The following is a 16,399-nucleotide window of genomic DNA, read 5'->3' as shown; positions in this document are numbered from 1 at the left end:
TCCTGTGTGATTTCTTAATGCCCTATCGGCAGTGATTTCTGTCTAGCAATCCTGTAGTGCTTTCAGAGTTGTAGACGAAACCAAGTTAAAGGGTACACTAGAGTTCCAAAAAAAAGTTGGTACACCGGAAAGGACCCGCATCATAGCGTGACCGGTATCATTTATCTCTATGAGTATGGTTCTGAAAAAGCCTCTAACAGTATAGTAAGCCACCAGGTATAAACATGAGAGCTTGTCATCAGCTTGCTCATTGTCTAGACCTCTATCAGAAGTGTCATCTTATGCATGGAGCCATTCTTTTCGAAACTCTGCATCGCGTTCTTAGGTCTCGGATCCGCTTTGTCGTTGGCACTTATCTGATTATGAGCCAAGGAATTGATTTAATCCTATTTATCTCTTATGGTGAACAGCTGGAAGATCAAAAACTGTAGTTCTCTTCCTCGAAAAAATGACCTCTAGTTCTCATGATATGTGAATGTGACTTGATCATTTCCTACAAGAACTTCTCCAGACCATAAATCAAGTTCTGCAAAAGATGTAGCGATCTTTTCAGTGAATAAGACATTGTCTCATGTACACCACATGAAAAGTGCAGTGCCAGTTACCTTCAGGCGTATCACCTTCCGTATTGCCAGAATCAGTCCTGGCATTAGGCTCTGGATGTCTGTAACATCATGCTTCAAGGTGTAAACCTGAAAATAATGGTATTGTGGTCAGTTCATCCAAAGTTCAGTCAAAAGTATTATTACAGCTTAAGTACCTCTCCGGGGCCCGACAAAACGACCGACGTGCTCGACGCAAGCCCTGGAAGAACCATGCTGTGCACACGCACCCCATCTTCTCCAAGTACCTGACCTCTTGCCTTTTCAACACTAACCAGTCAGTTTGTGAAGAACACATCATTTACTGTTTTCAAGTTGTTATTATAGAGATAAAAATTTGATAACTCAAATGCACACTGAAAGTAGAATTTCTGAATATTTGTGCTGCGCTTACTGGATTATCGGAATCCATATCTTGTCTGTTGTAGATCTGACCAAGATCAGATATGTTATTCGCAATCTGTATCGCATCTGGCGATGGCAAGTCCTGTCAAAGCCAAAAACATCAGTCTAGCAGTCTGCACATTGCTGATAGCACATCTAGACAACAGTATCTATATATTTTCCTGATGGATGCGCACTGTAAACGTTTTCCTTAGGCATGCATATCATAGTGAATGCAGAGGGTTAACTTGTCGGGAGTGCTTCGTACCGATGGGTTAGGTCTTGATTCCACTATCTCGACGTTGTTGTAGTGGAATGAGGCCTGGATTGCAGCTTGCTGAAGGAGCACCGAGCCGATTGACAGCGTTGGCGCGACCAGGCAACCCTGGTCATGAAATCAATGTAAGATTGCATGTTTGAATATTCTGATCATGGTGAATTTTAGAAACAATCGAGCAGTAGTAGTAGCCTTACCATGCTTGCCTTGTCGCAGAATGCTGACAGTTCAGTTACTGTATCCATCTCGATTTTCGGAACGTATACGACACTGCTTAAGCCAAATGCTGCTGCCTGCGTGTGAACCATTTTTGGGTGGTCAGTAGTGTATTAGGTTTCACATCTCAAGTGCTGATGGAGATGTTACAGAGTCTGAGGCATCCATCTAAGATTCATTAACCTGAAAATCTAAGCATCCACTATGCTCTTCCATTTAGTTTAGATTTGATAAATAAAGATCTCATTGTGCATCTTCCTTGGAGTACTACAAAGTAACTGAACAACGTATGAATTTACTAGTTCTGAAGTGCATTATACTCATTACGATCATGTTTCTGAAATGCTTTCTTGAGGTATTATTAGAGTCGGTTTGCTACTCCCTGAATCTGCATTTGCAATTCTGGATGAATGCGGATGGAGCTCGTATATTCTTGACGTTGGATGATGTACCTGCTTGACATTGTCATAGACGGATGAAGGTTCACTGAAGTCAACAACCACACCAGTTGCTCTTGTCTGAAAATAGCAGAATCTGCCTGCGGTCAGCGACATGCGCAATCATCATTCCACCGGATGAAGATTCTGGCAATTGGTACCTGTGCTATGGAGCCGAGGACCATGGTGAGGTCATTGAGCACCGGGATCTCCAGGGCTTCTTCCATGCCGCTTAGCTGAAGAAACAACACCAGCACTTCACAAACCGCAACAGAGCAAAAAACAGAGGCGGCAGAGCACGCACCTCTCCTGCATCCATCCCGATGCACTGGGTGTCAATGGCGCCCGCGAGCTCCATCCCCCGCGCCCTGCTCACCGCCGCGATCGCCGCCCTCCCCATCTCCTTGGTCGCGCCGACGATGACCACCTTAAGCAGTCAGTCGCCACGGGAACAGCAGGGCGTCAGAGACGACAGTCCAAGCAGAAGACAAGCAAGCGGCCACGACTCCCCTTCTGCATGTGGCAGTGGTACCTTGATTGTGCTCTGCGACGGCGGCGCCTGCGCGGCGGCGGCGGAGCAGGACACCCTGGCGGCCGCGTTTCTCCTCGGGCCGCGCGCTCTGGCGCGGTGGTGGTGGACGGAGTGGCGGCATGACGACGAACCGGGCGTGCCGACGCCGACGCCGACGCTGTCTTTGCAGGGGGTCGTGGAGCAGGGGAGGAGGTTCAGGAAGCAGCGCCCTCCCATTGCCCCGTGGCTCATGCTCCTGTGAGCTATCTTATCTTGTTGCCAAAGCTGGAAACGCCCATAGTGAGTGAGCGAGTGGCTTGGGACGAGTGATCACTTGGGCAGCAGCAGCTCACACAGTCACGCTGCATGTTTGTTACAAGCCTCTTTAAATCTTAATTGATCTGAATAGTTCTCTTCTGTTTGGAAAACTGAAAGCAAGCAAAGTTCTGAATAAAACTGCTACTAACAAACACTGAAAGACCGTATCTATTTCAAAAAGAAAAGATCATAGTATAAAAAAACACACACTAAAAGATGAGGAGAGCAAGAGGGACGCAGGGACTGGAGCTCCGTATACAGGTCGGGGAAGTTGGCGTGGCACCAATTTCCACCCACCACCTCGCGGAAGCAGCTCCACACGAATTGCGCGGACACACAGGAAAAGAAGATGTGGTTCGAGTCTTCGGGTGTGGCGCAAAGCGGGCAAAGGCCAGAGCCCGGGTCATTACGCTTGCGGACCTCAACGCCCGACGGGGTCCGCCCGCGAATCCACTGCCACATGAAGATCCGGATTTTCAGAGGCAAGCGGATGGACCACACCGTCGCAAGGGGGGAGGGGCGGAGGAGGGGGCGATGGCATGGTAGAGAGACTTAGTGGAGAATTGGCCCGATGGCTCGAGCCGCCATCTCACCTGGTCCGGGCCACCGTCCACCACAGGTTCGTGGAGAGCCACACAATCTAGTAACTCACGCCAAGCGGCGGACTCAGGGGGGCCAAAGGGCCTCCGGAAAGCAAGGCACACTAAGTCAATAAGGGCCCTCTCAACTGAGATCAAGGGGTCTACCACTATGGAGAAGAGGTCGGGGAAGCGCGCAACGAAGGGGGAGTCTCTGGCCCACCGGTCAAACCAAAACAAAGTCTCCGTGCCGGACCCCACCGAGATGGAAGTCCCGATGCGAAGGACTGGGAGAAGCTGGACGACCGACTGCCAGAACTGCGAGCCGCCAGTTCTCTGACAAAAGGCAAGGGGTTGTCCACGCAGGTACTTGCTCCGGATGATATCGAGCCAGAGACCACCCTGGCCTTGCGAGATGCGCCAGAGCCAGCGGGATAGGAGGGTGATATTCATGCGCTTGGAGCACATGATACCGAGGCCGCCTTGTTCCCTGGGCTTGCAGATGTCAGGCCAGCTGACCATATGATATTTCTGCTTATTGTTGTCGCCAGCCCAATAGAAGCGGGACTGGATTTTGGCGATCTCATGGTGCAGAGTCTCGTGCAGGCTGTAGAAGCTCATAAGAAACAAGAGGAGACTGGAGAGGGATGAGTTTATGAGAATAGTCCGAGCCGCCTTTGACAACCACCTACCCTGCCAAGGTTTGATACGTGTCTGAAGCTTGGACACGGTCGGTCGGAGGTCCGCGACGGTGAGCCGAGAGTCGCTAATGGGCGTTCCCAAGTAGGTCGTGCGGAAGGATCCAAGGCGGCAATTGAGCCTGTTAGCAATGGCAAGGGACTCAGTCTCAGAATAGCCCATCACCATCACATCACTCTTGTCGAAGTTTATCTTGAGGCCAGACATTTGTTGATAGCAGAGGAGGAACTTAAGATTGGAGATGTCCGACTCAGAGCCTTCGACCATGATGATGGTGTCATCAGCGTACTGGAGGAGGGAGATCCCAGCGCCGCCAGCCAGGTGGGGGGTGATCCCATGAATGTGGCCAGCAGCCTTAGCCTTATCCAGGATGGCGGCAAGCGCGTCCACCACCATATTGAACAAGAAAGGGGAGAAGGGATCGCCCTGTCTAACCCCGCAGAGTGTGGGGAAGTAGGGGCCGATCTCCCCATTGATGTTCACGGCAGTGCGACCGCATGAGACCATCTGCATAACTCTGGTGATCCATTGGTCGTCGAAGCCCTTCCGGAGCAGAACTTCCCGAAGGAAGGGCCAACTAACAGTGTCATAGGCCTTATGAAAATCAATCTTCAAGAAAACCGCCTTGAAAGAAAAGGAACGTTGTTCGATGAGGACAGAAAATGATTCAAGTCTATCATGTGTACTCCCTCTGTAAAGAAATAAAAGATAGTTTAGATCATTAGTTTAGTGATCTAAACGATCTTATATTTCTTTACAGAGGGAGTATTTAGAAAAAAAGCAAATATTGCAGTAACTTTTTGTGATGAAGTAATATAAAAGAGGTTCTGGAACATACTCCATGGCTTCTTCTAAGCCTCGGTAGAAGCATGCTTGCTTGCATTTGGGATGAGATGCAAGGAAGAAAAAATGGCATTCAGAAAGTGCACCGCATGCTTCAACTGATTGAGAAAATCAGAAGCGCCTCAACTAACATCTGAAAAAGGTGTCCTGAAATAGAATCCCAGAGATAAAGCTATAAGCATAAATAACAAGCAAGGCAAAATCAAAAGAAATAAAAGTCTGTGCTGCACATAATTCTTTTACACTATAGAATTCCTATATATATTGCAAAGACATGAATCACATGATAAATGGTCAACATGGCAATATTGTTCAGTGGTCAAACAGTCCCAAATTGGTACATATTGGCCTTCCAGGTAATAGAAGAATAAGAAAGAGAACTTAGATAGACTTTTACGCAATGCTCATTTAACCAATACTTCTCTGTTGGGAAATGTTTCACCCTGAAATATAATGTAAGCGATCATTTTCATTGCAGAACTCTGTGTTCTAGTTCGATGAGGGATACAATAGTTAAATTTTGAAAACAAGCTATTGCAATTACACCAGTGTTCATATTTTTTCTGAACTACTATTTTCTTCTACATACTTTATTTTAACAGTTGCTTTCACATACTTCCAGTTTGCAAATTCGGTATCACTAATGTATGGCAGTACACACACAAACAAATAAACTAAACTTGGTTGTACTTGAATTTTGTGTTGTTGTCCCTCCTTTTTCATTTATCTAAGCTGCAATGGATTGAAGCAGTGTACAAAGCTGTCACATTGCTATTCCATTTCTGAAGAAGTGTATTTTCTACCACAACTTAGTTCTGTACTTTTTGTCAGAAAATATCCACCCGGAGATTTTTCTTTATATCTACATAATAATACCTATCCTCTAATTGCTGGTGCTCTGTAGTGCGATTCAAATTTGGAGTAATACATCTTGCCCAGTTTTGCCATGTAGAAGCACACTTTTAAGGTCAAGATCCCAACAAGATCAAAATGGTAGAAGGTAATGGTAGAAGGTCTGGCGTGCTGGCGCTGCTTTTGAGCGTGGCGCAGATGGGCTGGATCCTCAGCCACATCACCCTCATCGTCTGCGCCTACATCACCTATTACACCCCGTCCTCCTCTCCTACTGCTACCGCTGGCCGGAACCCGTCCACGGCAAACGGAACTACACTTGTACATGGACGCCGTCCGCTCCTGTCTTGGTAACAAATAATCCTCAAATTAACTTCTACTGGCATATATGGATGGACATTGGCAGCAGGCATACCTAGAGATGTAGCTATGTGTGGCATAGGCAGAATAAATGGGTCTCACAGTGTTGATCATGTCCATGCAGGACCTAGAGATGTACTCCCTCCGTCCGGAATTACTTGTCGCATAAATGGATAAAAATGTATGTATCTATAACTAAAATATGTCTAGATACATTCATTTCTCCGACAAGTATTTCCGGACGGAGGGAGTAGCTATGTGTGGCATTGCACAGTACAAGATTCTCTATGCATCACAGTTGCCACGGGCATCATGTAAGCACAAGCAGTTTAACTACTTAAGCCTCTTTGGCTTCTGAAGATCTGTAAATATTTGTTCAGAAAAGTCATGGTACTGAAATAATTTCCTTGCCTTGAGAGTGCAGGTCCGTGGTGCCCAGCAACTGCCGCCATTAAAAGGGCCAAGACGCAAACTGCAGCCAGGATGGGACGATGTGCCTGGTGCTGTGCAGCCTAGCCAAGGTCATCCTCTCGCAGTTGCTGGGCCTGGAGATCTGTTACCTTCGTCTCCATAATCGCCGCCGTCATGTCCTTCACCTACTCCTTCATCGCCCTCTTCCGGGGTGCCAGACCTGCGCGTAAGGAGAGGCCAGTGGAGGCGTGCGTTGGTCGGCGGCCAAACGAAGGAGCGGCAGGCGGTGACCTGTGCGTAAGGAGAGGCCGGCCAGCAGAGGCGGGTGCGGAGGCCAACGCGGATCCGCCACCGCCGCCTCTCGCCTTGCCTCTTTTCGTCGTCGGCTCGTCGCCACCGGCGCGCAGAGGCAGGCGGCATGGGTCGCGGGGTAGTTGTTTTGAGCGAGCACGAGCAACGCATCTCACAAATTAAGGGGATCTGATTGCGATCAGTTTCCTATTCTCATGCCTGATTGCGGACGTGGGACGGGCGGGCGGCAGAGTTTTCGTCCGCCAGCGGAAATTGCTAAGCGCACAGTTGGCTAACGATAGGGTAATTTGGACGGTTAGATGAAATTAAGTGATTTTGATCGTGAGGCTGTAATTGGTCGGGGATGTTGTGTGTAGGTCTGATTGGGTGCGTTTAGCGATGAATATGTTTGCTTGTTTAATAGTACTAATATATATAGAAAATTGTTTGCAGGAAATTTTGATGTACACCCATGACCCACAGTGGATCCACCCCTGCAGTGAAGCTCCTCCTTATACTTTCGCCTGCATGAGTAGGCTTGGGGATATCCCTGTGAAGATGACGTCATTCCTGGTGTTCCAAACAGCCCACAGAACTAGAGTGATAATCTCCAAGAAAAAAAGGTACTTGGAGGTAAGATTTGTGATCATCTAGCTTCTCCTGAATGTTGCCAGAAATAGGATGTCAGTTTGGGTAAATGTGCTTCCATCAAGTTTGAGTAAATTGGCGATGGTAAAAATAGATGTCTCGGGAGTCGGGTCTCAAGAGCTCTTTGATCACATATGACACATGTAAAATCCTGGATGAAAAAGAAAAACCTTTCTCCGAAGCATTTCCTTGATGTTGAGCCTGTTATATAGAAATAACCAGAAAAAGATCTTGTGTCTTAGCAGACAACATGAGTTCCAAAGCCATGAAATTGCAGGAATGGTCTCAAATTCACCAAGCATCTTTTGATAAGCCCTTTTGTCCCGAAAAGAGGTTGCACAGCTCGAAATTTGTTCGGTGCACAAATTATGTTCTCTTTCGAGAAACGGTGTTGATGATTGCCTTGGAGATGCCATGTATTACATCCTGAGCACGTCGAACCCATCTCGGCAAACCATGTTCCCAGAACTGCACACAATAAATACTTTGGGTTCCTTAGTCGACGGTGATGGGCAAAATAACAACCTTCAACGTCACCTTATCGGCTTCTTCTTTACCCGACTTCTTATTTAACATGTCTTCAATGATATCCTCGGCCGTGAGACCCTCACTCACGGCGGCACACCGCAAAATGAACAACTCGTCCTTGCACACCATAGCATGCGGTACCCTCTCATGTGGTTGCAGTGTTACCATGACATTGCACTTTGATCGTGGTGGCACAACACGTTTCTCCGGTTCAATGCAATACCGTAGTATGCCCATCATTTCAATATCGAAGGCAACGTAATCATCAGTTACGTTAGTTAGCTGAAGTGAGCATGGTATCTGCTTGTTTATCTCGAACGGGAAATTCAGCTCGAGCAAGTCAAACTCAAGTAGCTCCCACGGGTAAGCGCTTATCTGCGTGAAAAGATTTGGCACTTCCATAAGTACTACTTTCTAAGCTAACAAGGTTATGCAGTAAATGAAAATTCTAGAGCATGCGACGAGCATACCTGGCCAGCTGGAGAGTTACCAACATTGGTAATGTGCTCCTTCGTACTTTCCATTGTATTAAGCATACTGACTATATCCGATATTTTAGGCCTCTTCTTTGGGGAGTCTGACAAGCACTTTAACGCTATTTCAATGCATTTACTTACCTGTTGGTATCCAAATGGTGGATAGTTCGCCGATTCATTCCATCTATACCTCCACCTTCTAAGTACCTATCATTTCACAAAAGCGATTTATAATCATCCCGTAAATATTTTTCCAAACAAAATACAAGTTTTGCACAAGCAACCCAAGAACATCAACACGATTTCAAGAAAAGAAAAATAGCATCAACTGGATCTCAAATATTGAGATAATCCCTATGTAAATTTCACAAAACAAGAACTTTCGAGATTTTTCTATGAAAAGAATTTATTAATATCAAGGAGAATCAATTGCACCATACCTCTGCACGAACACGATCTAGCTATTCAAGATATCAATGATGCACACAGTCAAATTAAAGAAGAAAAATGAGTGGCTGACACTGTGACACATGAGCCACAACAATTAATAATGGTAATCGCAGGGAACGCCTCCACTTTACCAATATAACTTGTTGCAGAGCTAGTTATACTTATTTCAGTACAGGCGTATAACATTGTTGGGAATTTGATTAGTACATTAATAATAGAATTTCGTGGCTATGGACTCTATTACAGTTTATTTTTTGTTGTACGCAGTCGCTTCATACGTGGTCTATGCTACACCGAACAGAGTACTAGCCATTGTTAAAGGCGGTGTGTATGCGGTTAGAGCAGGTGACTAGTGAGATTTTTTGCCCAACATGGATGACAAAATAATTTCCAGACCGGTCCACCACCTCCTTCAACATAGGCATAGTGTCAGTCCTTGGACTTTACTGTTGCCGATATGTTGCTTTTTTATCATCTTTTGTCACAGTTGATGTTTGACTATGTGCATCTTAGTTATGCAGAAGTGAGTGTTGCTCATCGTGCTTTGTATCCACGTGATGCTACATTTTAAGTTGATATAAAATCGTCTTTTATCAAAAATATGAACACAGCAAGATGTGGGTTCCATTAAGATTCTATGCAAAGTATTTGGAAAAGAAAATAACATAACAAACTTAAACTATGAGTTGAATAATTCTTACATTTTGAATATGAGGTTCATCCTTACATCCAGTCACGAGCTCTGTGATTATAACGCCCAGACTGTATATGTCTGACCTGGTTGACACCTCACCACGAGCTATGAATTCCGGAGCACAATATCCACTGCATGAAAGCACAATGTTCAATTATATTATCTATCTATGGTGTTGGATGAAGTGAAAACGTTTTAATTGGGTGCACATGAGACAGAGAATTGAGTTCTCTGCATGCAGGCTTACCGTGATCCTGTGGGGTCACTAGTGACAGCGTGTGTTGCTCCATCAAGGAGTTTTGATATACCAAAATCTGTAATTTTTGGTATCATAAGATCATCAAGCAGTATATTCTCAGGTTTCATGTCCCTATGAACAATACCCTTTTCTGTGTGAAGATAAACCAAACCATCACATATTCCTCGAATTATCTGGTAGCGCGTATGCCATTCAAGTCCCCTTAGTTCGTCTACATAAGTTAGAAACAGTAAAACTGAGGAAATGCAAAGGTAAATCAAATAAGGAATGGAACTTCATCACACCACATGCATTGTCGTACCAGTAAGATATCTGTCAAGGCTTCCATTTTTTATATACTCGAAACAGAGTAATCTTTCCCTCATTTCGGCAAAAACATACTTCCAAGGTTCTCCTGATTCTGAATGTTTCATCGCTTTATTCTCTGTATTAGCACAGTAGCCCAGAAGCCGTACTATATTTTTGTGTTTTACACTGATTAGAAAAGTAATCTCACGATTAAATGCTTCATCGTTGAATGTATGGCAGCTTAAAATCCTTTTAACAGCAACACTCCTGTTTTGAAGATCGCCCTGTTTAACTCGTCTTGTTAGCACAATCAAGAGAGAGTAAGTTCAGCTCTGCTGTGAAAAAGCCTTTACGATTGGGGATTTTAGAATTTACTTACCTTGTAAACGATTCCGAATCCACCACGGCCAATTTGTCGCTTATCATTGAAATCCTCAGTGATGTCTTTTAAAAGTGCTAACGGCAGATTAGTCGGCTCCGCGCTTTGGTCAAGTACTATATGCTCCAGGTCATTTGATGCTGATTCTATCTCCACCCTGATTACAGCATCCACTTCCATATTCAGACCATACAGAAATTAAGTTGCTTTCTAAACGCATAATGTTCAGTGATATAGGGTAATCACTGAACATACTTGACTGTCGGTTGGAATGATTTTCTATTGTAAATCCTCCATCTCCTTCACAGCGTGGGCTGGGCTTAAAAGCCTTTTTCTCTAATAAACTATGCTTTTCATCATGTATGTTCACTATGGGTTGAAATCGAGAGAGTACTCCAGGATCTAGTATACATTGCTCTTGCATAACCTTAAACTAAAACCACGACACTTATTATGGATCGAAGGGAATACTTGTAAGAGAAGAAATGTGACTTCTATGGCCTATCAGTTGTCCCGGAATTAGCGTGCACTTGCATCAACCATTGTTAGCACATACACGCAGCAGAGAATAGACACGAGAGCCAGTCTTACCTTTCTCTGTAAGCCATACTACGTGAAATCCCAAAGCCTCCTTCCTCCTACATAGAAAGAGATGTTCGGTAATTATTTCTTGCTAATTCTCTGTAGCATGAGACAGCCTACCATATCAATCTTATCATAAATACCGAATAAATAAATACCTATATACCACTATTTTCGAATAAATAAAGAATAATTCACTTCATCATAAATACCTATATACCACTATTTTCGAACTAAAATTTCTACGTACCAAACTATCGTTTCATCATGACTGTTAATTTGCTCACAAGACCGACCGCTTCGCCTCAATGTAAGGCTCCTACAGTTCTAAAAAAATTTGGGCTTCTCAAGATTTAATCTGGATTTTCTCAACAAAAAATAGAACTCAATCTGGACATCTGAATATCACTGTTTGGGCAGAAAACAAGGGCCTGCTATTTATGCAGCAACAACTGTCTGTAGACAGAAAAAAGTCTATCTAATGAAAGTGGTGTATATATAGTGAATAATGGATGTATAAGGATCAAGGAGTTAGCTTCTTATCTTATTCAGTGATATAGCAGGAAATTTCAAAAAGGGGGTAAGCCGACATGCACATCTAGTTTTCTCGGTCTGATGACCAAAATGTAGTACGGGCCAAGTGTTCCAGCAACTTCAATCCAAAACTCTGATGGCAATTGCAAAGAATTCAGAGGAAGTAAATTGGTACCTTCTCTTTGCATGTCTCCCTCTCTGGGCTAAAATAGACACCAATTGCGTCAATCACGTCTGCAGCATTGACAAAGAAGCCAACTATACTACCATTGCTATGTGAACTTCGGAAACGAGTTCCTCCTCCTTTTCCGTATGGTCCATAGCCACCAGTGTTGGTGACAAAGTAAAGTGATGTTACAACATCTGAATATCCGGAGTTCCAACCAAGTGTTCCAGAAACTTCGGTCAAAAACTCTGACCGCCCAAGAATAATCTACAGGTGAAGAAAGTTCATTACCATCCTAGCTATTTGTATAAAGTGATAGTTAAGAACACTGACACACACGTATGCTGCCTTTTCTTGATATGAACCTTGTTTAACTCGAGTTGAATGCAATACATCACACCCACACTAAAATGCTAGTCATATGGTTCAACTCAAATCATAGCACCAGAAGTTCCACAAGGGCTGGAAGTTCGTTAAACCATATATACTACTACTTCCGTTTCAAAAGTGATTACATCCTACAAAGGAATTGAACTTTTGTTTTTGCGGGGAGAAAGCAATGGAACTTAATTGTCTCACTTTGGCCACAATATAAAAGGATGGAGTATTTACATTGCTACTGAGGTAAAAAACAACATTACTATATTTTTCAATTTTCAAGTACTTTATAATGCCGTAAGTTAACTACCTCTGCTTTAGTATAACATGTAATAGTCAATGTTGCATGCTGAAGACTGTAGTCAGTAAAAAATGTCATCGACTTTGGAACCCAAGGATTACCCTTCAGCCATTATAGATAGTGGGAGAACTGATTCATACATACAAAACCCAAAGGAAAGTGCAACTGAGAAAGTTATTAGTAAGAATGTACTCACCGTGTCAACTTTCCCGTCGAATGACTCACCCAGCCCACCCCATGGACCAGCGGTCTGCGGTTGTCCATCCCAGTCAATGTATGTAAACGTAAGTGAACTGATTACAGTACTATTACGAACTACCACACTTAACAGACGACGAGGTAACACATTCACGTCATTAGGCCTCCCTGAATCACCACCCCATGGCCCAATTTTTGTAACCGAGTCCTGAGTGCAATCCGGTTAATGAAACGTCAGAAGATTGACATTGTGAAAAGAAGAGAAAAAACAGACAAACGAAATTCATTTGAAGCTATTTGGCACCTGTCCTTTCATTGGTTCCCAGAGTTTACTCTCAGAGTTCACATAAAGACCAATTGACTCAACCACCCACTCAGCATGGGCGAAGAAGCCAACGATGCTGCCATTGCTCATCACTGGACTCTGAAAAGGAATTCCTACTCCTCCTCCAAAGGGTCCATACCGACGAGCAGTGGTGATAAACATGACAGATGTTATAACGTTGGAAGAATATTGGGCAGAGAAGGCAATTGTTCCAGAAACTTTAGTCAGGAACTCCGAGGGTCCTAGTTGAATCTACAAGAGGAGAAAATATGATTACCAGCCTAGCTATATGTACACGGAGGTACTATAGATTTCTTCCATGAAAGCAGAACTTGAGTTTACATTTACACACCGTATCGAAGCTGCCATAAGAGAAGTCTTTACAACCCCCCCATGGACCTGCATGGTGCTGCTTTCCATAGTTATCGCTGTACGAAAATGCAAGTGAATATATGACCTCTCCACTACGGATTGTGATACTATTCAGACGCAGAGGTGACACCTTGATGTCATTAAAGTTGCCTCTGTTTCCACCCCATGGCCCTATCTTCGTAATATATGCCTAAGGAAACACATTAGTGAAGCATAACATTACAAGGAGAAGTGAAAATTAAGTCTTAAGTGAATACAAGGAGTAAATCATGCATGTTTTCATTGATTTTAACTAAGTATATTCTACTTTTCAATCTGATTGGTTGGATATTTGGTAAAAAACTTCATGATTGATAAATATGCACTTATGCAGAGCTCAACATAGCGTTAAGTTTCGGCTAATTAACACAACTGTCTTTTTTGATGTCAGGGCTCTGCACCTAATCATTAAGATTAAGATAGGCAAAAGGTAAAACAAGAGTGTTTTTATGTACAAAAGAGAAAGAGAAAACCATGTCAAAAGCAGTAACCTCACCTTATCTAGTATCTCCTCTACACTATCACCTTCTAGGTTTACGTCGGGACATGCGAACCCATCGCTCCCGACGGAGAGGAGGTTGAAGCCTCGGTGGTGCGGGGGCGGCAGGACCACGTCGGGGCCGCGGCGGCGCCGCCAGTCGATGAAGAACCTCCCCCTGGCGGCCTCCCCGACTCCGCGTTTGAACGAGACGATGTCGCCGGCCTCGAGGCGCGTCTCCTTGACGAAGCGGCTCCACCCCTTGGTCATCACGTAGCTCTGGCTGCTGTTCCAGTAGGAGTAGCGGAAGCGCCATGGCTTCCCTGCGCTGTCCTCGAAGTCTAGCAGGAGGCCGTTGTCGTTGGAGGAGGCGTCCAGCGGGAAGTACTTCTCCGCGTGCTGCTTCGGTATCACCAGCCGGTTCAGCTTGCCCGTGTCGCTCGGCGTGACCACCTTGTCGAACATGCACTCCTTCTCCACCTCCGCCGCCGCGGCTTCCTCAGCCTGATGATCAGCTGGCAGCGGCGGCGGCGGCGGCGGCCAAGGGCGGCCACCAGCCGCCGTGGAGGCCGTGATTGCGGTGAACTCCATGTGCGCTAGTCTAGAGATCCACACCACCGATCGAGAGGTTTCTCCTTGACCTTTGACCAGCCCGATAGCTAGCTCGTGCTCCCCTGCTCCTAGTGTTGCGCTGTCACTGTTGTTTATTATAAAAATAGGGTATTGGGAAGTAGTGCTGGTCCTAGCGCATCGCCGGAACGTCTGACTTGAGATTCGTCCCCCCACGTGAGAGAACCATTTTGATAGAGCTTATTTGGAACACAGATGTTGACATCAGATTTTGGCACACTCAAGAACTAAATTAATATGGCCTCAAATGAAGAAATGATCTACATAAAAAAGTTTCATATTGTCGATATAAACATCTTTGAAGTTTGGGCCATCGCCATTCGATCTCATCTCGAAGGCTGAAGTTGTGTTTGAAATACTGAGATTTTGTATTCAGAATACTATTCGGCTGATTACGCCGCCAAGACTGCCTTGTATGGAAAAATAATCTACAAGGATTATCTTCGTCTCGTCGAATCGATCGATTTTGATATAAAAATCGTTCTAATCCGAGTAAGTATGCAAAAGTTAGAGCCATCCGAATGCAGCTCTGTCACGAGCCAAAAGTGGCGCGCCCCACCACGCCCTGTCTGATGGGTAGCGCGAATAATAGCCTGTTTTGCGCGAGCGATTTGGCCCTTAACATGACCTCTGATCAAAAAGCGTTCAACATGAAAGTTGTTCGCCTCGTCGAAACGGTCAAGATTGCTTTTGGGCTCGTTTCCATCCGAGGTCGTTTACCACCTCAAAAGTTACCCGCAAGGTCCATCTAGTTTAAACCGAACAGTTTTGGAAAGTTCGGACAAAACGAATCCGAATTTGACTAGGGTTTTGGACGTGAATCCAAGCGTTTTCCTTGCACGGGAAGTCCAGCCACCTCTTATATACTTAAGGGGTGACGGCCGATTGAACAACACACAATCGATCAAATCATCTAGCACTTTTTATCTTTTATCTTTCTCCTTAACCCTAGTTCTTTTTCTTCCTTGTTCTTCGTCTGTTCTTCTTGTTGTAGGGCGGCGAACCTCGAGGCCCTAGGGGCGATCAGGTCGACCTAGGGCAGTCCATAGCCGCCGCGCGCCCTGAAGGGGTCCCTCCCGGATGCGTGGGGTTTCGGGTCCTCAAAAGCACCTGCCGGATTGCTTGCGTACCGCGCTTCCGGCGGGTCTCCTTCGACATGAGCTGCGGTGCATCACCCCCGGCGTCGAGGGTACACGGTGACGTGTTCGTGTGCGAACACACTTTTTGGCGACTCCGCTGGGGACGAAGCTTTGAACGGTCTCTGGCCCGTTCTTGCTAGGAAGAGATCGTCATCTAGGGTTTGACATCTACGAAGGTAATATGAATACCCAATTCACTTATGTAGATGCAAATAATGCATATGGTGTTGCTAGATCGTCTAATGAGCATAATGTATCGGCTAGCCCTAGTTTTATCAATCATGTATCTAATTATGTGCAACAGCCGATTCAGAATAATTTTCATGCTTCAACTTCATATAATTTCAGCAACATGCAACATATGTATCCGAACTCCCATGCATCGGCAACCCCACAAATCTATATGCTGATGAACAACATGATGAGTTCGGTTAATCAAGTTGAGACACCCCATGTAGGAACTTCCAATAGGATGCAACAAAGTGTTTCAACTTTTTATTCATCGGCAAATAACTTGCAGTTTGTTAATCCAAACGTGCCGGTGGATAGGGGAATTGGCCATGCTGCTACTAGTTATTCGGCCAATTACCCTCAAACATCATATGCTACACCTCATGCTACTAATTTTCTGGCACCATACGCAACTATTGATGTCCATAATTCGGCTCCGCACCTTCATGGTCATGGCCGAATAAGTGAAACTTCTACAGGAGCACAAATGCCTTCACCTACTACCGTGGCATATCATGTCCCCCA

At 45.0% G+C, this 16,399-nt stretch overlaps 2 protein-coding genes across 2 annotated transcripts; both read right to left on the bottom strand.

Annotated features, from left to right (window-relative positions):
* Window positions 1–120: 120 nt before the first annotated feature.
* LOC123099055 (dihydrodipicolinate reductase-like protein CRR1, chloroplastic) lies at window positions 121–2,780 on the bottom strand. Its single transcript, XM_044521175.1, has 10 exons — window positions 2,449–2,780; window positions 2,221–2,343; window positions 2,078–2,152; window positions 1,932–1,997; window positions 1,461–1,556; window positions 1,255–1,371; window positions 997–1,089; window positions 761–862; window positions 606–692; window positions 121–526 (listed from the first exon to the last, which is right to left on the bottom strand). Exons 1-10 carry the CDS (start codon window positions 2,677–2,679, stop codon window positions 494–496), a joined length of 1,023 nt encoding a protein of 340 aa, XP_044377110.1. The 5' UTR covers window positions 2,680–2,780; the 3' UTR covers window positions 121–493.
* A 4,403-nt stretch (window positions 2,781–7,183) lies between these two features.
* On the bottom strand, window positions 7,184–14,499 carry LOC123100613 (uncharacterized). The gene is made up of 12 exons (XM_044522511.1): window positions 13,893–14,499; window positions 13,338–13,547; window positions 12,965–13,237; window positions 12,659–12,868; window positions 11,793–12,050; window positions 11,093–11,139; window positions 10,502–10,658; window positions 10,136–10,406; window positions 9,823–10,045; window positions 9,583–9,706; window positions 8,426–8,638; window positions 7,184–8,330 (listed from the first exon to the last, which is right to left on the bottom strand). The coding sequence occupies exons 1-12, from the start codon at window positions 14,463–14,465 to the stop codon at window positions 7,923–7,925; spliced, it is 2,967 nt and encodes a 988-aa protein (XP_044378446.1). The 5' UTR covers window positions 14,466–14,499; the 3' UTR covers window positions 7,184–7,922.
* Between the last annotated feature and the right edge of the window lie 1,900 nt (window positions 14,500–16,399).

The sequence above is a fragment of the Triticum aestivum genome, chromosome 4D (genome assembly GCF_018294505.1).
Source record: "Triticum aestivum cultivar Chinese Spring chromosome 4D, IWGSC CS RefSeq v2.1, whole genome shotgun sequence".
Lineage (NCBI taxonomy): Eukaryota > Viridiplantae > Streptophyta > Magnoliopsida > Poales > Poaceae > Triticum > Triticum aestivum.
The sequence above is the reverse complement of the archived record's forward strand: the minus strand, read 5'-3'. Positions and strand labels throughout refer to the sequence as shown.